Source organism: Danio rerio, chromosome 1 (assembly GCF_052040795.2).
Source record: "Danio rerio strain M-AB ecotype USA chromosome 1, GRCz13ab, whole genome shotgun sequence".
NCBI classification, from domain to species: Eukaryota; Metazoa; Chordata; class Actinopteri; order Cypriniformes; family Danionidae; genus Danio; species Danio rerio.
Genome location: NC_141021.1, coordinates 47723145 through 47744114, shown reverse-complemented (window position 1 = coordinate 47744114; position 20970 = coordinate 47723145). Strand labels below are relative to the sequence as shown.

The window sequence follows — 20970 nt, the reverse complement described above, 5'->3', positions numbered from 1 at the left end:
TTTTAGAGATCTCGATTCATCTCAACTGATTATTGTAATTATTTTCATTGTAATTTTGCCATTTTTCTGACATTGTCTTTATCTCTTGCAATTCTAACTGAAATGGTGAGATTTTAAACTCACAATGGCAAAAGTAGCCTAATATTGTAAAATAAAAGACTTATCGCTAAAGAAATTACCTATACTTAATAATAGTATTAATAATTATTAATATAACAATTATTAATATGTAAACATGTTTCTGTAGTAACACTTTAGTTCTTAAAGTTGCTAAAAGTTTCTCAGAATCGAATAATAAATGAACCTGTAGGCCTAGGTATGTGGTCATACACATCCATTTTAGTCTCCCACCCTCACCAAAACAAAATACTCAACAAAAATCCACTTCAGTTAGTAATTACAGGGTTTCTGCAAGTTTCACCAAGTTATATTTAAGACTTTTAAAGACATTTTTAAGACCAATGTGAATGACATTTAAGGATAGTTTTGGAATATCCCAGTTACAAAAGGTTTTTACTCACCCTATCAAATAATGATCAAAAATTAATACATTTAATAATACAATAATAATAATAATAATTTTGTTTTAAAATTTCTTATAACTTTTCAAATATATCTATTCACAAACCAATAACCCTTACCAAGAATAGAACAAAACATAGTCAACTACTTCAGTCTACAATAATAATAATTTAATAATAACAAATTTAGGTGAGGTCAGTATCCTCAGCAGTAAATACATGAAGAGATTTTAAGCAAATATTACTGTAAGCAAAGTAATTAAATGCAATATTTTTTTAATAAAAAGTTCAATTTTTTATTGATAATAGTTGTTGATGACTGTATAGGTGTTAATGGCCATTGGGTGAACAAACATGAACAAATGAAAATTAAGACCTGTTAAAAAAGATTTAAGACCTACACTACAACATTTTAGTATATTTAAGACTTTTCAATGCCTAAAATTTAGCTTTTGATATTTAAGAAGATTTAAGACCCCTGCGGACACCCTGTATTACAACGCTAAGCGGTCCTATGGCAACCAAAAATCACTGGCACGCGGACGTCAGAAGCTTCCAAAGCGGCGCGTAATGAATGTCTTCAAAACACTTTAAAAATTACATTGTTAATAACTGATGTATACGTTAATAGTTATCAATGTAACAATTATCAATATGCAAACATGTTTTCGTAGTGACACTTCAGTAGAGGTGCTAAAAGTTTTGCGTAACCGAATAAAAAATAAACCTGTAGGCCTATGTATGTGGTCATACGCATCCATTATAGTCTTCCACCCTCACCAACACAAAATACTCACCAAATATCCACTTCAGTTTGTTATTACAACGCTAAGCGGTCCTGTGGCAACCAAAAATCACTGGCACACAGACGTCAGACGCTTTCCAAAGTGGCGCGCATTGAATTTCGTCACAACACTGCCACCCTGTGGCCGGAATCACAAAACGCCAGCTCCATCCTCACATCTGGAGGCTAGTGGCGCTTTGCTTTATATCCTCTCAGCTCTAAAATGCAGCATTGTAATTCTCTCTGTTACATAAGATAACGAAACAAGTCCAAAATGTATTCTAATACTGCGTTAAAGACAGTTGAGACATCATAAACTATTGTAGGCTCTTCAGTGCAGATGTTCAGAGTTCAGAATTGAATTGATTCGATATTTGATGATTTGATCTGCTGCACATGCCTACTGCTCTTATTTTTATTACTCAGTTTAAAAAACAAAAACAAATGTGAATTACATTCAATGTGTATGTAATATTTGCTGAATTTAGAGCATGGTTTGTAATGATGCTTTCATAAATGCAAAGAGATTTTTTAACAAAATAGGCTATTTAGAAGCCTGTGAGAAATAATGCTGACTGGCTTACATAATTTATGACTAGCATGTGAATGGGAATGTTTGACACATGCAGTGTATATGACAGCACTTTAATAATTCAATAGCCTTACATCTAAGCTTAACAGGTACAAGCACTGTGCCTCAAAAATCTCAGACTTTATGAATATTTAAGTGTCTAACAACCCATTTGATTTACCCCATATGAAAATTTACTATGGTTTTTTTATAGTAAAAGCATAATAATGCTTTTTGATTACCATTTGTACAAACATTTGCCATTTTATGACAAATATATCATGGTTAATCAATGGTTAGTAAAATAGTCAATTTGTGATTGTTTATTGTTGTTGTTTTGGTTTTATCTGTAAAACCGTGGTTTATTTTAGTAAGGGTACATAAAAAATAAAACACAATTGACATAAATATACTTAAAGAGTTTTATTCCTGGTTCTGGATACACATAGGCTACTGTATTTCATTAAAGAATCCCCACAGAAATTAAATTAAACATAACCAACATTATTTTATTCTGCCGGGGAACTTTAATCGCACTTGTGAGGCCCGAGCATGAGGACCAAAAGTAGATAGCCTATACGAACACGTCTAATATAAAGATTAAATTTCCAATCCAAATATAATCCTGTATGAATAATAACAACATTACTATCTGAGGATAATATTTGCAAATCTTCCATCTCTCCATCTACCTCTCACTCGATTTGACCGTTCTGCTTTCGTTTTGGATCACTTTCACCCGTCTGCTTCTCAGCGCCCGGGTCACAGGACGGACCACTCGCACCGTGTACCGCCGCGGAAACTTCGCTTGACTCGGCCCGGCCCTCGCGCTCTCCGGGCCCCTGCCGTCTTCTCCATCCTCCCCCTCCTCCCTGTACCCGTGCTGGCGGAGGAAGGGCTCCAGGGTTGAGAGGCGATTATTAAGGTCTGTGATGCGCTTCTGTAAATGTGAAACCTCCCTGAAGAGATCATTCAGAGACTCCGAGAGAGGACGAACCCTGAGAGGAATAAAACAGTGAGTCTGTATGTGCGAAAACTTCGAGAGAAAGTGCAGGCTATATTGACGTTTATTTGTGCACTTCTGCAGGGGTCTGGCATATAAAAATAAGTATGTAAATATTCAGTAGTTCAAAATTCATTTTGAAGTGTAGCCTAAATTCATATTCGTCTTATATGTGTGATATTAAAGGTACTTTAGCCACTAGCCACTAAATAAAGCCTACAGTAGTGCTGGTTTATTCATTTTCTTTTCGGCTCAGTCCCTTTATTAATCAGGGGTCGAAATAGCGGAATGACCCGCAATTTATCCAGCACGTTTTACGCAGAAAATGCCCTTCTAGATGAAACCACTGGGAAATCACTGGGAAACACCTATACACTTTCATTCACACACATACACTATGGACAATTTAGCGTTCCCAATTCACCTGTACCACATGTCTTTGAACTTGTGGGGAAAACCAGAGCACCAGGAGGAAACCCACATGAACACAGGGAGAACATGCAAACTCCACACTGAAATGCCAACTGACTCAGCCAAGGCTCGAACGAGCGACCTTCCTGCTGTGAGACGACAGCGCTACCCACTGCAACACCACGCAGACAAAGCTGGTTTATGATTACAATAATAGAGGGATACGACAGAAATACATTTGTTTCCCATAATAAAATATAAAGTTTCCCAAAATATAAAAATTTCCTCAAACAATCACTCTTTAAGTTTAGCTTACAAATGGCAGCACGGATCGTGTTAATAATTGGTGTTGGGTAATGTTACTTTTACAGACGATATATTACAATCTTAAGCTTATTTTAGTTCATCTAAAAAATCACGCAAAAATATCAATGCATACTTTCAACAATACATAAAATAACAAAGTAACACATTGAATAACTTTAAAATAAAAGTGACTCAAGCTTGTAATATAGTACCAATATTGTTAAAAGTAAAGTGGATCATGACACCTTTTGCATTTACCCAACTAGACATCCAAACCAGTCTTGAGTACGTCCCAGTCAGTGTATAGGCTACTTATAACTAGTCTACACTATTCAAAGTGTACGTGCCAAGTAATGTTTTTATGCTTACAATCTTCAGAAAAGATAAAGTGCACTTTAGATAGCCTGAAGATGTTTTTCATGGAATAAAACAATATACAGATCTCAGCAAATATAAGTACACCCCCACAAATCTGTCTTTTCAATTAATATTTTGATAGGAAGATTTACAATATTATATTTGTGCATATACTGTACATTAGATTAGTTAGTACTGAAGCCAAATCTGAAGCTTATCTAACAAAATAACTTACGATAACAGTCCAGAAACTAGTACACCCAGATTTATATGTTATGGACAAACAAATACAAACAAAAAAAAGAGGAAAAATCATCAGAAGCAGAAAAAAATTTAAGATTAAGTTGAAGTTTTGTAGTTTGTAATTTTTTTTTGCAATGTTTCACTTGAATTTTATTGTATTTCATTTTCTTTATGTTTGGTGACTAAAATATTATTTTAATAAATGTATCTGTTTAATAAATCTGTGTTGTTTAAATGTACCAAAATATATTGCCTATATTTACCAAGACTAAAACTATTCATTTTCAAAATGGGGTGCACTCAGTTATGCTAAACACTGAATACCGTTGAACACTTCATGCACACTCAGCAGTTGCCAGTTTTTAGTTATAGCCCAGCAGGCACATGACGTCAGATTGACGTTATACCCCAACATCGTGGAATGTTGCATTTTGTTTGGAAATGAAAATCGGGTTGACGTCAGAACTCAACATCAGGTCCACGTTAATGTTCAATGTCCAAAAACAACAAAATATCTAAAAAACCTAAAAACAACTAAATTTTAATGTTTAACTAGGTTACAGCTTGATGTTGTGTAGACACTACCATGACCGTTGGGTTTTGGTTGGCATACCTGACGAATAAATGTCAGTATTTGACGTCAATATGACGTTGGTTTAACATGTCGGCTTGTCGATTGATTTTGGACACTTTTCAACACAACCTAAAATGAACCAAATATCAATTTCAAGTCATTATTGGACGTCTAAGTAACATTGTCCATAGACATTATCGACTTAAATTTAACCTAATGTTAGAGTCTCATGACGTTGTGTCTTTGCTGGGAGGTAGAGGAAGAGGAATAACAAAATATTTAACCTTATAAAATTCATACAGAGACATTTCAGTGTCTTGTGTAAAAGTGCATTGTGTACATAGGGAGTGATGACGACTATCATATATATATATATATATATATATATATTGGATTGGACTAATTATTTTAGAGTTAACTAGTTGCAAGCAATTGATAGGGGCTGAATTTAAACCAAAAAATTACATTTAGCTACGTTCAACTTTGTTTGTTTGTCTAAATTCAGCCCAAATAAATAGTTTGCAACCACTTGTACCTTAAAAAAAACTGTAAATCCAATGAACAATTTTTTCAGTGTAATAAGTTATGGATAGAATATGTTGTTGTTTTTAGTGTGCTAGAAAGGGGAACATGCTTTTCAGGTATAGGACATTTTCCAATAATGATCTTCTATTTTTGTTATTGTGAAAAATGACGCCGCTGTAGGTCATTCCTATTGAATGAGAATTGCCATAGTAACTTGCGTCATTGTTCAGGGAGAAAACAGACTAAGGGAAGCAGGCTGAGTAGTGATTTTAGACACCAGATAGCAAATCTATAAATAGACTCACTGATTAAACCTAGTCTTTATCACTCAAAAAAGAAGCACATTGTGTGTTTGCTATTGGTTTAATTATCAGAATTAACTTTGGGAGTGTGACTCTCTCTCTCACAGTTGATTAATTCTGCACAGCCAAAGAAATAGATAAAAAAATATATAGCTCAAAACAAAAGGTAAGCAGGTGTCTGTATTCATTTCTGTATCAGTAATAAAGTGCAGCTCTTAAAAGGTGCATAACCCAAAATGCATGATTTAGCTTGTCATTATTTATAGTTAAGTGTCTGTCAATTGTGATTTAGAGATGTGAATAAGGAGATTTCACATTCACTTTAGCGTACTAGAATGTGGGGTCAGTAAGTCAAAGAACATACATTAACAGGACGTAGTTTAATATGACAAGGCTGAGCTTCTGGTGCTCCTGGCCAAGACCTGCCTCTCAAAATCTCTAAAGGTCACGACGCTATTGCCTCCAGGTGTGTTAAAAAGCTCTGTGTCATAGAATGACGAGTCCTTTCTACACCACATTATGACAAATGTCCAGTCCTGCCGCTTCCAGAACATTAACAAAAAGAAAAAAGGTCTTTTCTTCACAATTTACTCTACTTTAGAGTTCATTTGCTCTGTAACATTTGTGAAACTACTCCAAATCAGTGTTCTGCCATAAATTTTTCTAAAACGCATTCAAAGTCCTGCCATAAACACATTAATAGTTACTTTATACTTGTTTTACTTGTGTCAATATACGTTAATGATTTATGGAAATGAGCTAAATAGAAACATGAACTGGCGTAACATCATTTGGAGCTAAATGCCAAAACCAATTTCATAAGGAAAAGAAAACATAAGGAAAATAAAAAACTTTCCATATTTCACTTTCACATCACAGCTCAGTGGTTAGCACCGTCGCCTCACAGCAAGAAAGGTTCAAGTCCCGGCTGAGCCATTTCTATATAGAGTTTGCTTGTCCTTCGTGTTCGCGTGGGTTTCCAACAGGTGCTCTGGATTCCCCCACAGTCCAAAGACATGTGGTACAGGTGAAGTGAATAAACTAAATTGGCTTTAGTGTATGAGTGTGAATGTGAGTGTGCATGGGTGTTTCCCAGTACTGGGTTGCAGCAGGAAGGGCATCTGCTGCATAAAACATTTACCAAAATAATTCATCGCGCTGTGGCAACTCCTGATAAATGAGGGACTAAGCTGAAGGAAAATGCATGAATGAACTTTCAAATTGAAATTACCATTGGTCCATGAAGATTATTCAATAGATGGGTGTGGTTTTGAAGCTCCGCCTTTTTGTATGCATGTAAATGTCCTCCAGTTCATTTCTTTAGTTCACTTCATGGAGGTTAGATGTTTGCAAGTAAAAAAAATCAACACTGAAAACAGTCTTTATGATAACGTTGAACTGATAAATTGAAAGCAAAACTGACACTGTTTTTCCAACACAATCTCATGGAAAATCCGTAACATTTTGATTTAGTTTGATTTTGAATTCGTACAATCTCAACCATACAATTTAGTATGATTTGCTCATCCCTAATGAAAGATGGGTTTAGGGGTGGTTGTACGAACTCGTACAAATTAGCCCCTAAACTGACAAAACGTAAAATAGTTACATTTCCTCATGAGATCAGGCTGGTTTTGCATGAGTAATTCTCTAATGTTGCACATCCTAAAGCAATCTGCTGTACACATTGTTATAAAAAGACCATATGGAAACAAACTAATTTATTAATAATGCATTTATTCTGTTGAGGTCGTGTCTAGTTGGTAGCCGAAAACTTTGTAAACTACAGAGCAATTAATCTTATATCTACTAAATCTGACTGACTTCTGCTGTAATTTTCTAACACTACCTCATAGAGAACCTTAATGTCTGCATGAAATCAAAAATGACAATGTTTATTTTGCAAGCTCACGCTTTTATGCATAAGATAAATAATTAATCCGTGCAAGTTAATCCACTGAAAACAAATTGCTTATTTTGGTAATCGCATATCAAAGTCTGACTATTTGCAATTGCCTTTCACCTGAGGGCTTTCATAACAATTGTATATTAATATTGTTAGCCGTCTTACCATTAGTTTGCTATGAGGGAATTGCCCCTTTCATGCAGTGATACAGGTAAATATTTCCAGATCAAATTCGGAAATTCAAAATAGTGCTATTCACACAGACGAGGACGTTTTGAAATTCTTCCAGAAAAGGCCTCTAAACGTGTATTTGTAAATATAACAGGGCTCAGGCTTTTATTGATGGCTTCACTTTTATTTAAAGCTTTAGCATTCATGCAGCTGCTTTTGTCCCATGCAGAGACATCCAAAGGCAGAAGCACGAACCGCAGCTAAATGTTTACACATTTGACTACATCACAAATTCTGTGGATAGATAAGCATTATGAACAACTTCAATGTAAACATAAGGGGGAACACTTTCGCAGGTCGAGATGGACATTTGTGTGGTAGCACTAACCACTAGCAACTTAATGTGCCTATAAAAGTATTCAAAGACTTTTATTTTCATAAACAGCGCTGAGGTAAATGCTTCTGAATGCTCTTATTGGCTGCAGTAGATGTCTTTTGTCAGCATGTTCTAATCGTAAATGTGCTCTTTCTGGCAATTTTCCTTTTGCGTTCACACAGAGCAAATTACAGGTAATATTACAACTTCTCTTTTTGGAAAATTGCCAGAACGAATTTACTGTTATTTTCAAAAAAAGTCTGTTCACACATGATCCCCTTCCAGAAAATAGACTAAACTAGGATATAGTATAAACTAGGATAAACTAGGCATGGGACAACAACCATTTTCAAGGTATAACAGGGTTTGGAAAAGTCAAGGTTTTGAAACCGCCAAAATTTTGTACTATACAATTCCTAAGGTATGTGTAAGATTTTTTTGTTTTTTAGGACAACAGTATCTCCAGCAGTAAAGATAACCAAAGATTCTGTTTTAAATTATAAATAAATCTATGTTTTTAAAACAAATGAAGACAGCAGTCAATGATTTTTTGCAATTATTTAGCCTAACATGATTACTGTTCCAAAATATTAAAAGTTCAGCATCAATAATAAATTCAGCATTATTTCTAAAAATAAAATATTGTGTTAAAAAAAAGTATTAGTTTTTACCCAGACATTTAAATGAATATATTTTAGAGCAGTAATCACAATACCGTGAAACTGATATTTTTTTCCAAGGTTATCATGCCATCAGAATCTTATACCGGCCCATGCCTAATATCAACATACTGGAATAAAAGTCTTAGCAACTTCCAGTTGACACAGTCTTTAATACTAGCATGTTGAAAATTTGTCATCTGGATTTCAAGGAGACTTTAAATGTCGTTTTCCCACCACTATAATATTAGTTAGATTTTTTAAATAAAAGGGAAAATAAAATCCCAAATAAAGACTAAAACTACTTTTTGTTTGCTGAAAGCTTTTATATATCACATTAATTCTCTCTCTCAAATGACTTTTCAATGTACCATTGTGAAACACTGGACAGCTGACAGAAAAGATCGGCTTTAACAGTTTCGCTCTGAATTAACATCGAGGCCTGGCTTCATTATTCCCTTTTCCTTCCAGTAATTCGGATAGCATGTGTTTGCCCGAGGATCCCCTTTCTGGCATTTTAAGTGCTGTTTCAATGCTTGTAGCTTAGATTCAGCTTCACGAAAACAGTCTCCTTAGGGCTCAGAGAGTAAGTCTGTTAAACTGCCGACTTCAGGATAACAAACCCCCAAAGGACAGTGCCTTTTTCTAGTTTATATAAAACAGCCCAACAAGCAGCTTTCATGTGCAAAAAAGAACTTTGGTAAGTGAAGGTTTGCAAGACAAGAAAGCTTTAGTGAACATAGCAAGAGATACAGCAGGGAAAGCAGATTATTAAAATATTGCTGGTTGGTTTATACTAATTGCTTTACTTGCGTCAATACGCTTGAAAGAAGTTGTAGCAGTGCATTTGGCATTAGGAAATGCAGGTCATTACCTGGAATAGTCTGGCAGAAGGGCATTGGGCTGTGAGTGTAAAAGGGTCTTGATATCTTTGAATATGCGTTTGCCCCAGGCGTCCAACACTCGAGTCACGCTGCGTATGTTGGCCACGTTCACATTCTCCGCTGGCGTGAGGGCAAAGACAATGAGGTTAGTCTCTAATAAGGCAGGCTGCCTCATGACAAGAGGCTGTCTGATAGTTCACAACCGTTTTAATCAGGTTTCTCTCACTGGAGTACAGGCTTTAGCTTTAAAGTGTGCGCATTAGAAGATGTCTCTTTGTATTAAGCCAGATCTATTATGTCAGCGTTGTGCTTTAAATTTAATATTAGCTTCGCAAAAACCAACCCAGGCTCATTCTGATCATGTACCCCTACGTATGTACATTTCTGAAGAGAGAAAAATATGTCCCAGGAGCTACTTTTTTTTTTTTTTTTTTTTTTTGCAGTTTTTGTTTTCACAAGTCTGCTAGAGGTTGCTGTGTGCACTTTTTCAGATCTCAAAGGCCATTCGTATCTGCTCTTCTCGCGTAATTCACCAGAGGGCCCTGCTGACTGACTGACTGTCTGACAGATCGACTGATCCACCTTCTTCCTTTCCTGAACCCAAACGATTGTGTTTCAAAAAGCACAAATTGACCACTGTCAACTCTGCTCCGTCTCAAATCCTCCAACGTATTTGGTGAGCTACTGGACAAACTAGTAACAGCGGAAAAGCTGTCCATATGGAGGTAAACGGTCAGCCGGTAAGTGCGAAAAGTAACAATGTCATATGGCCCCGTATCGTTTGTTTTCAAGTTGAAATGCAGCCATACGTTTCTCTGGCTACATTATTTGCGATCTCCAGAAATGTATATAGAGCTACATTTTTAGAATGAGCCTATGTTGGTGAAAACTGTATATCCGAACAAATCTGTTGCCGTAGAGCCAATCCAGACTGACACAGTTTTTTTTACATACAGTTACAGTCAGAATTATTAGCCCTCCTTTGAATTTTTGATTTTTTAAATATTTCCCAAATGATGTTTAACAGAGCAGGGAAATTTTCACAGTGTGTCTGATAATAATTTTTCTTCTAGAGAAAGTCTTACTTGTTTTATTTCGGCTAGAACTATTAGCCCGTTTAAGCTAATTTTTTTCCCGATTGTCTACAGAACAAACCATTGTTATACAATAACTTGCCTAATTACCCTAACCTGCCTAGTAAACCTAATTAACCTAGTTAAGCCTTTAAATATCACTTTAAGCTGTATAGAAGTTACTTGAAAAATTTCTAGTCAAATATTATTTACTGTCATCATGTCAAAGATAAAATAAATCAGTTATTAGAGATGAATTAATAAAACTATTATGTTTAGAAATGTGTTGAAAAAATCTCTCCGTCAAACAGAAATTGGGGAAAAAATAATCAGGGTGGCTAATAATTCAGTGGGGCTTATAATTCTGACTTGATTCTGAGTAATTTAAAGTTGTGTTGTATGTATACTACATTTTTTTTTGCACAATTTCTGATAAAATTCAATGCAATCTCACGGCAACTTGTAAATTTTTATTTAGTTGCTAATTTGTATCAATTTGTATGATTTTATTTGTAAATTTCAGTATGATTTTGCTTATCTCCCGATGAAGAATAAGGCTGGTGTATACTTCCCCGTCAAGCAGTTGCCGTGACCCATGGCACCTGCCTTGCGCATAGTTGTGCATTTATACTTGTGTGTGCTGTTTGTGTTGCTCAGCAATAACATTTCCGAAATGCTAGCAGGCAGTAGGTTATGGGTTTGGGGGTATGCCTTATTTTAAAAATGTAACATTTTCATACAAATTAAATTGTATATGTTTGTACAAATTAGCAACTTTTCAATATGTAAATTTTTTAAATTTTCCCATGAGATTGGACTGGAAAAATAGAGCTAATCTATTAGTCTCAGCTTGGTTGAACACTTTATATTGATAAATATGTAAAATTTCTTTAGCTATTTTTTTATTAATCTCATTCGTACATTTTAGTATATTTATCCCCCAATGAGAGGTACTTTTAGGAGTGAGGTTTGAGGGTTTTTTTTATTTTACAGTTTCATTAGAATGAAATTGTTTGAATTTGTACAAATTAGCAAGGGCGTAGAATTAGCATGGATGGAGGAGATGTGTCCACACCAATATCCACCAACTACTGAAATGTACCTTCCAATAATTTAATCGACTTCAAAAATAAAATAATGCTTTGTCAACCCTTACTAACCTACATGTGCACAAAAGTCAAGTTCGATACGAGTTCACTGTAATATTATTAACCAAGGCAGTGCAGTTAATTCAGTAAATTTCATTCAATCAAAATTCAGTTTTAATTTTGGCATGCTTATAAAAAACAATAATCGGGATAAAACAGTTAAACTGCATGACACAACTCTCTAAATTTCTCTACATTTATACCTCCTCAAAGCCCAATTGCAATAAAATCATGTGTATGGACTTTTGCAGCATGGGACGGGTTGTTATTTGTATTATTAAGTGTTTATTTTATGTTATTAAGTACTTTATTTATGTTTTTAAAAGCGCAAAAAGAATTTTCGCTATGTATGCGCTTTAGATATGTCCCCACCAATGTCAACAGCAAATCTAAACTCTTGCAAATTAGCAACTTTTTTTGATAGTAGATAATATTAGTTATTTGCTTGTGAGACTGCACTGTAAACACAATACATTAATATTGTCCCAACACAAATCAATTAAGTTAACTTAACAAATGTTAGTGGATTGAACATAAAACAATTAAGTTGTACCAAAAAAGTCTTAGAAGTTGTGTTGTTTTACCTAATTTTAAATACATAGTTTGAACAAGGAGCAAATTTCTTTTAGAGTATAAGAGATATTAAAAATCACAGGCTTGCAATGCACAGTGACCAGACACATGATCAATTTGTGATCAAAATGCACCAAAACAAAATATTAACATACACTCTAAAAAGCACATGGTTAAAAACTACCCAAATTGGGTTGTTTTTAACCCTACTCCTGGGTAAATATGGGACAGAACACATCAGGGGTTAAATTAACCCAAGTAATTGGGTTATTATTTTTAACCCCACAATTGTGTTGTTTTTTCTATCCAATAATTTGTTATTTTTACTTAAATAATAGGTTAATTTGATTTAATAAATAGGTTATTTTTTATGTATTATTTTGGTTTAAATCATTAACCACATTAAAACAAACAGGTCAAGATTGTATTAGCTTTAAGAATCGGGAAACGCATCTGAAATGCCATGGAAAGCTGGAAAAATTAGGCTAATCTAGTAGTCTAAGCTTGGTTAAACACTTAATAGTTATTCATATGTCAAGTGTATTTAGCTATTCATTGGTTTTTACCTCCCTCTCTGTAGTTCCAGTTCCCATAATCCACTTCGTTGCTCATGCCAAGACATGGAGACAAAAACGCCACAACCACCAAAGGCACCATCAGATTTTTCGTTGTTGTGGAAACAGCCATGGTGAGGAAGGGTCTGAAAGGTAGAGTTTGAATATCACAAAGGAAAAACAAGTAGTAACAACACTCTCGGTGTACAGCAAGAGATTCAGACCCTGCCAATGCATCTGGCACACGGGAGAGCAGTTTGTTATTTTTCCAGGACAAACAGCCAGAAGTGTTTTAGGGGACGATGATCTATTTAAAATTTCAGTGCAAGGGCCCAGATTTTTATATAATCATATCTTTTATGTTTCATCTACATTCAAGTCTGTATTGTTTGTACATTGCTCTTTAGGCCACCTTCCAGGGCTGTTTTTGTTGTTGTCTCATTTTTATTTTTAGGAGTTACTATCAGAGGCACTGATAGTGTGTCTGTGCGTGGGCTTGTTTTTGTGATATACAGTACGCAAATTTGTATTCTGACATAGGTATGACAAGGAAAAAGTGAGTTATGGGGACATTGCTCCATGTCCCCATTTTTAAAATGACATAAATCATACAGAATGAGTTTTATGAACGAGTAAAAATGCTGTTTGTACAGTATAAAAACACTGCAAACTTATGGAATATCCACACAATTCAGAAAAACAAGTGGGTGTGTGTGAAAACCACCTAAGAGAAATACACTTGACTTAATATTGCAATAAATAAGGTACAGTTAATTACAGTAAACAAAATATTGTTTATATTTAACTGGTTTTATTGACCTATATTGGTATATCTATAACAAAAAAAGGGATGCACCGATATGGATTTTTGGGCCAATGACAATAACTGATTATATATTTAAAATCTGATAATCGATATATTAGTCAGTAAATATAAATATTTTAAAAGGTTATATTTTTAGACAGTGAACAAATTATTTTATTTTAAAAACTTCATAAAAGTTTGAACAGACTTGGGACTAGCATACTACATGAAAGCAATAATTTAAAAATTGCAAGGTGATTATAGACCTATATTCACAATTTTACATGAATCAGCCTGCCAAAAATAGATTATTTCCATGTCTTTGCATAGCAAATTAACATGCAACTTGACTGTTGCATGAACATAATAGGTTAAATAAAACAAAACCAGAGGCAGAAAATTCGATACAATGACATAATTCTATAGTCTTAAAGATATCGGCTGATAATGATATGGCCGCCGATATATCGTGCATCCCTACAAAAAAATTATACCAAGAAGCTAGGGCTGTACAGTAAATCAAAATTAAATCAAGATCATGATCGAGCTAGGCTGCGATTGTCATGCGCATCTTGTCAAGTGAAGCACGGCCCTGTAATCAATAGTAAATCTACGCCAAACAGAGTCAATTACTACAAAAAATACTGAATCAAACAGGTTACTAATATAAATCAACATGACTTATAATCACACAACAACAGAAACATCTCACAGAAGGATTTCAGACACTTTGCTAAAGCTATGAAATGAGTTTGTCTAAACAAAATTATTATATCATATTTCTGTGTACTTTAGATGTAGCAGCAACACAGAGATGTAGATCATTGAGAATGGATGCAAACAGCAGTCCAATCGCAAAATCATTATCTTAGATCTCTTAGAATTGCAGCAATTAAATCGTCTGCAATCTTGAGCTTTTTTGGTAAAGTATGGCTCTGTGTAGTAAAAGCTGCTTTATCTGAAAGCAGTTCTGGAGATTTACAGCTGATCACAGAATACTTTACTGACAAAATGCACATGAAAATCACCTTTGATTATTCGTGCAGCCAAAGTAACATAACTTTGTTAATTTCTGCATTATTACAAATTTTCTGGAATTCTTCATTCAGATCCAGCTGTTTGATACTAATCTGGGAAAAAATTATACTACAGTTTGGTCTGTGTAAACTGAAAATGCAGAACGCTTGCTAGGAACAGACAGAAAATTTCTTTGCAGAAGTACTTTGTGTTTGGTTGAGTTAATAAATCAATTTAATATTTTGTAAACAATTATTTGTCTGAGACTGTGCATTTAGCAGATGCTTTTATCAGGCGATATTTCATGTTTTTCTATGGTGCAAATGTTCTGTTCTTGCATAAATTAATTATATCGGAAATTGAACATTTGCACTTTGGAAAAACATACAGAATCAATTATCTTCCACAACATTTTATTATAAAAGATAAATAGATTTAAATACATTAGCATTGGTAATAAAGTCTGATTTTGATTTCCTATTTGTGCACTCAATAAGCTTTTAAGAATGTATTTCTTCTACTGAAGACAAAATAATATACAGCTACTGAAGAAAAGCAGCCATTGACATCCTCCACAATAGGATTTTTACCAACATTCTTCAGAGTATCTTGTTTTGTGTTCAACAGAAGAAAGAATTTCAAACACGTTTGAAAGATGGTGGCAGATTTTTCTTTTTATTGTGAACTTTAATACTGATTCAGATCAATTTGACCAACAACATAAGATTTTAGCTATAATGTCCTTATTTGTTGAAATAGAAAGCAGGACAAATATTTTTGTGTTTACTTTGTACCCAGTTCATAGAAAGTGCTCTTCCAAATAATAATCACACAATACAGGGCTTTTCCAGTCTATTAAATGACTTGGATCGGATCACAAAATAACTCAAGTTCGTTCAAGAACAGAGCGGAAATGGATGACGGGTTGATTGTCTTGTGACTGACCGAACTCAAAGCAAACTCAATTAGTTAATTTGAAAGAAAATCTCTTTTGCGACGGAGCCACAAGAGCCAGTGACTGAAGAGCTATCTGAGGTGAGATTAATAACCGCTAAAAACAGGACCATTCGACTAAAACAGTTTAAAAAAACTGAAGTGACTCCAACACCGAGAGATAGTCCTGAGAGAGAGAGAGAGCTTTACGTAGTATTGAACTCCGAGATCATAATTTGATGGAGTGAGTCAGGATAGCTTTTCTCAAAATGTCTCCACGTCGTGGCGCAGCGCAGATTGAAACGTGCTCGAGAATCCAAAAATCGCAGGATTAATGTTTGATCAGGACACTTCTGTCGGATTTCACACTTTTTGTTTCTCTCAAATCACACACGGCTTTAAAATGCAGAGAGAAGGAACTGACATGCGACATGAATATTAATCAAGCACTTACAGCACAAACACATCAACAAACATTTGATTTTAGCAGATATTTTTTTAATGCTTTATGCGGTCTAGACGTGAAGAATGAACTGTAGGGCGCAAATAGAAGTGAATACAATTATTACACTGTAAAAATATTGGTTAATAGTTCCCCCCGGTAATTTACAGTTATATTAAATTATAGGAATTTTTGATGTTGAAAATTCTAACTCTGCAGTTTAACAAAGTGACTTTTGTTGACATTTTAATAGATTTAGGTGCCATGTGTACAAAATAACAGCCTACAGAAAATTAAATCCGATAATAAGTACTGGCAGTTTATTGTCAGGTTTATTATCATTACTGACAAAGGTCTCTCAGAAAACTTTATAAAAATTGTCAATAAAAGTCACTTTGCCAAACTTTTTATTATCAAAACCTGTTGTTGAAGGAAAGATCAGGGTCTCATAAAGCAATTCCATAAAAAGACGAGTAATAAAATATGTTAATTTACGAATATTTTACATTTATAGTGTACGGCATTCAATGGCTTAATTATTGCAGTACTTACTTTTCTTAGGGAATATGTGGCTTCCCTCTGGGCTTTGTCCTCTGTCCCCTTCTACTTTCTGATCACTGTGTTAAAGATTGTCGACAGTCAGTTTTGTGCAAACTCTTGAACTTCTGTCTGCCCTGCATAAGAACTGTGATGTTGTGTACATTCACCTCTCTCTTTCTCTCCCTCCCTCCCTCTCTCTATTTTACTCTTCTCCTCCCTTCTCTTGTCTTTTTCCCCCTCATTTTTCCTTTCTCCCTCACTTTCTTTTTCTCATACATCTTCGTTTCTTTCATTCTTTCTCTCAGTATCTGCTCTTTCTTCCTCTCTCTCCGTCTGTCTTCTCACTCCCTTCCAAACTAGCAACTTTTTCCAGATGTGCACCTTTTCTTTAGATTTGTTTGAGGATTTTTGCCAATTCTCTCAAACACACACACATACACACACACACACACACACACACACACACACACACACACACACACACACACACACACACACACACACACACAAACACACACACAATACAGACCTCATCTGTTCATATAAATTAATAGTGCTCTAAAACTAACCCATATGGACGTCTTGTTGACATTTTGAAGCATAATATGCAAACATCATTAGCATTTCAAATAGTGATAAGCACTTCAGATGTCCTCGTCAGTCAGTTTTTGATGTTTTAGTTGATGTGTGAGGACTTTTTTCCACATACACACACACATACACACGCACACGATCTCACAGGGCAGCAGTCTCATAAATCAGCTTTTCTCACATGATTCCTGTTACTCAATCAAAAGGCTCTACAACATCGCTGAATGACAAATGCATGAGCTTGCATGTGCCTTTCGGTTGGAATGCTCTTTATTGAAAACACTGCATTCATTATTCGTGTCTTCACTTCTCACTGTGTTATTTCCATGGTTACAGTGGGTGAATAAAATAAACGTCAGAATTGAATTCAGCCTGGATTAAAAACAGTGTCCAGGCTTACATCTCACAATATGTTGACACTAGAAACTAAATGTCAAAGAGTTTATAGTCTTGATTTTTGGAACTATTATTTTCATCCATAAAACAGCTGTTTCCATCCTCACAATCACAGTTTTAGCTTTTTAAACGGTCATCAACCCCTCCACAGAAGCTCAAAACAAACAGCATATGCCACAGGAAAGGACACTTAGTGCTGGAGACAATGTGGGTAGAAAGAGTTCTGAAAAATCATACTCAAGTAAAAATACCACTACTTGCCTAAATATGCAGCGCAAGTAGAGTTAAAGTGTCTTGTGAATATTACTCAAAATATGAGTAAAAGTTGCCCTTTTAAAAGTACTTAAGAGTAGTGAGTAATATGCTGTGAAAAGCTGATGCATTTACCTGTAATTTATGGATGTGTGTAAACGTAACATTCTGTAGTGCATTTGGGTATTGCCCAGCATGCACACAACCTCTTGAGAAGTTAATATTAGGTTAGATTTAGTTTTGATGTCGGGTGACCAAAGTTAAATGTTTAGCTAGCGTCTAAGGACAAGGTTATTTTGATTATTTATGCTCGATTTTAGGTTGGGCTTCGGACATTGATGTCAGCCTGATGAACAAAATGCAACATCTCTATGACGTTGGGGTACAACTTCATTCTGATGTCTTGTTGACTGCTGGGTGTTTAAAGCCATTTTGCTCTTCATACAGTAAACATCCTTCATTTTTCCTTCAGTGACATGCATCTAAACAGTCGGATCAATGTGTGTAAAAAAATTTGGAAATCTTTTGGACACTTTTAACGCATACAGATTGCTGCAATTATAAATCGCCCATGTTTTGAGGTAGTTCTGTATGATGCAATTTACCTCTTTACTTCTATGTGAGATTGATTGGACAGGAATCAAAAGACTGATTTTTCTAATCCCCATAGACAAGAAAAAATAAAGTAGTGTCTGCAGGTTGTACAGTTCAAAGTACAGATACTGCACTAAAAATGTTTTCAAGGGAAAGTATAAGTACACATTAATAAAACTACTCTATGTAAAAGAACATAGAGTAATAGACAACATACTTAATATTGCACTATCATTTCAATCCATGTATTTTTTTTTTTTTTTTTTGAAGCTCTGATATCCAAATAAGTAAACCTGAAAAATACTCACTTGATATTTTAATAATCTGCAGCCAAAAAAGCAACTTCAAAACACTGCTTACTTCCTGAATCCCAAACAATCCAAGAATGGCTAGAAAAAGTAAATGATATTTATGTGAAGCAAAAAAAATTACATTCTCCCTTTGAATCCAAATGAATGTATTTAGAAATATCTGGTCCAAGTGGACTTTCACGCACCTAAAAATTCTAAATCTTTTTAGGTTATCCAAGACATTCAGTGAACAGTCCTTTAAACAATCGTTTGTTTCTTAGGACATTTTAATAATGGAAACCTTTTTTATTCCCCATATTAAAACATTATTGTAATGTTAAGGTTCTTTGAAGGTTAAATGAGCTTCATGGAACCATCAGTGATGTTAAAGAACCTTTATATTTAAGAGTTTAATGACAGCAGAAAGAAAAGTTGAGGGAGATTATGGAGCTGGAAATATTTTTATTCCCTGGTATCCAGATGTTATATTTGTTGCGCCTCCCTCTCCCTCTCTCTCTCTCTCTCTCTCTCTCTCTCTCTGTTTTTGTGGTATGTGTTTTTTGTAGAATGTGAGTATTCCTGTACTTCAGCTCAGGAGTCACAAGGCCCTCATGCACCTGCTTCTCATTAAATAAGGCAATTTGTCACCTCTAACTGAATTCCTTGCTCTTCCTCTAGCTCTCCATTTATCTGTCTATCGCAGTCTTTTTATCTTTGAAAAACATATTAAGCTGAATATAAAACTATTCCAAATATGTGGGTAATTTTTTTTTACATTTCATCAAAGAATTGTGTCTATATAGCTACTTTAAAGACGTAGCCAGTGGGGGTTCGGGAGGTTCAAAAGACCCACCCCTCACTGACAAAGGTGCAAAATCAGTGTGACTTTAGCTAATCAGTTTTGGCCAATGCAAACAAATATTTTTCATGAGTGCAACAACCAGCTGTGCTAGAAAACATACGATCTGACGTAAGTGAAGTCATCTTTCGCTGCTGTATTGTTTTTAAATGGAGAAAACATTTTACAAGAAATGTTTATTGTAAATAGTGGACCTTGTTAAAACAAAAAATGAAAAGGTAAAAGAAAATTATTTGTTTATTTTGGCTAAAATAGTCAAAAAGTCTGGTTATGATGACCACCCGACAGGCTAATTCAGAATAGTGATAAAATATCACTAAAATGCTGTATTTAAATATCATAATTCAATAGAAAATGAGACGAATAATTGCAAAAAGGTCCACTTTTTGAGGAAAAAAAAAAGAACCACCCCTTTCACCAGGCTACCTAGGGCCTGTTAAGTAGAGATTGCGTTTCTCTGTAGACTATAACGTGTTCTTTAAAGAGGGAAAAGTTTGTTTGAGCGGTTCTGTACGGCTGTTTTTGATTTATCTGCTCTGGCGCTAATTATGTGTATTTCGGTGCCAGTGATGTAATCATTACGTAATTCATTTTTTGATGATTTTGGAACTCCTCTTTATTTGACGTGAGTCAGACGTTTGTTCAGAATGTGTCGTGTGCTCTTCTGCTGCCACCTGCTGGTCAAAGAACACTTTAAAACCCAATAATAGCCTAATTCCCGATGCGGAGCAGCAGGCTAGCATACTAGTATAATATCGTGCATACTATCTCTCAAAATAAACAGGGTAGGCATGACTATAAGCATCTTAGGTAACACTATTTTAATGGTGTATTTGAGTTTTAGTGGACTGTCTGCTTAATATCTGTTGATACTGCTCCTTCACCAGACATTTAACTGACTTTTAGAAACTTTGTAACTCACTAACCCCAACCTAACAGTCTACTTATAATCTAATGAGAATTAGTTGGCATGTGGATGCAATGTAACTTAAATACAACAAACAGACCATCAAAATGCATCTTACAAACGCTGTAATCACTTTTAAAGAGGTCACCCGGATATTTCCAGTAACTTGAAAGTATTTCAATTTAATTTTGAAGTGATAGTTCACCCAAACATAAAAGTTTACTCACCCTCAAGTCTAAATCTTTATGATTTTCTTTCTTTTCCCAATACTCGATTGAGGTCAGAAGGGCATCTGCAGCGTAAAACATATGCTGGAGTAGTTGGCAGTTCATTCCGCTGTGGCGACCCCTGATAGGGGACTAAACCGAAGGACAATGAATAAATAAATGATTTTATTTCTTGT

The 20970-nt window shown here is 34.9% G+C and overlaps 1 protein-coding gene and 1 long non-coding RNA gene across 3 annotated transcripts in view; both read right to left on the bottom strand.

The window, feature by feature from the left end:
* LOC141386248 (uncharacterized) overlaps nt 1-1438 on the bottom strand; it is a 38662-nt gene extending 37224 nt beyond the window's left edge. For both annotated transcript variants that reach the window (XR_015476903.1, XR_015476902.1), the window contains exon 1: nt 1319-1438. This is a non-coding gene — a long non-coding RNA (uncharacterized LOC141386248). The remainder of the gene's footprint in view (nt 1-1318) is intronic.
* An 870-nt stretch (nt 1439-2308) lies between these two features.
* Nucleotides 2309-16841, bottom strand: si:ch211-243a20.3. Its single transcript, NM_001145709.1, has 4 exons — nt 16691-16841; nt 12954-13087; nt 9584-9713; nt 2309-2874 (listed from the first exon to the last, which is right to left on the bottom strand). Exons 2-4 carry the CDS (start codon nt 13072-13074, stop codon nt 2565-2567), a joined length of 561 nt encoding a protein of 186 aa, NP_001139181.1. The 5' UTR covers nt 13075-13087; nt 16691-16841; the 3' UTR covers nt 2309-2564.
* Nucleotides 16842-20970: the final 4129 nt, after the last annotated feature.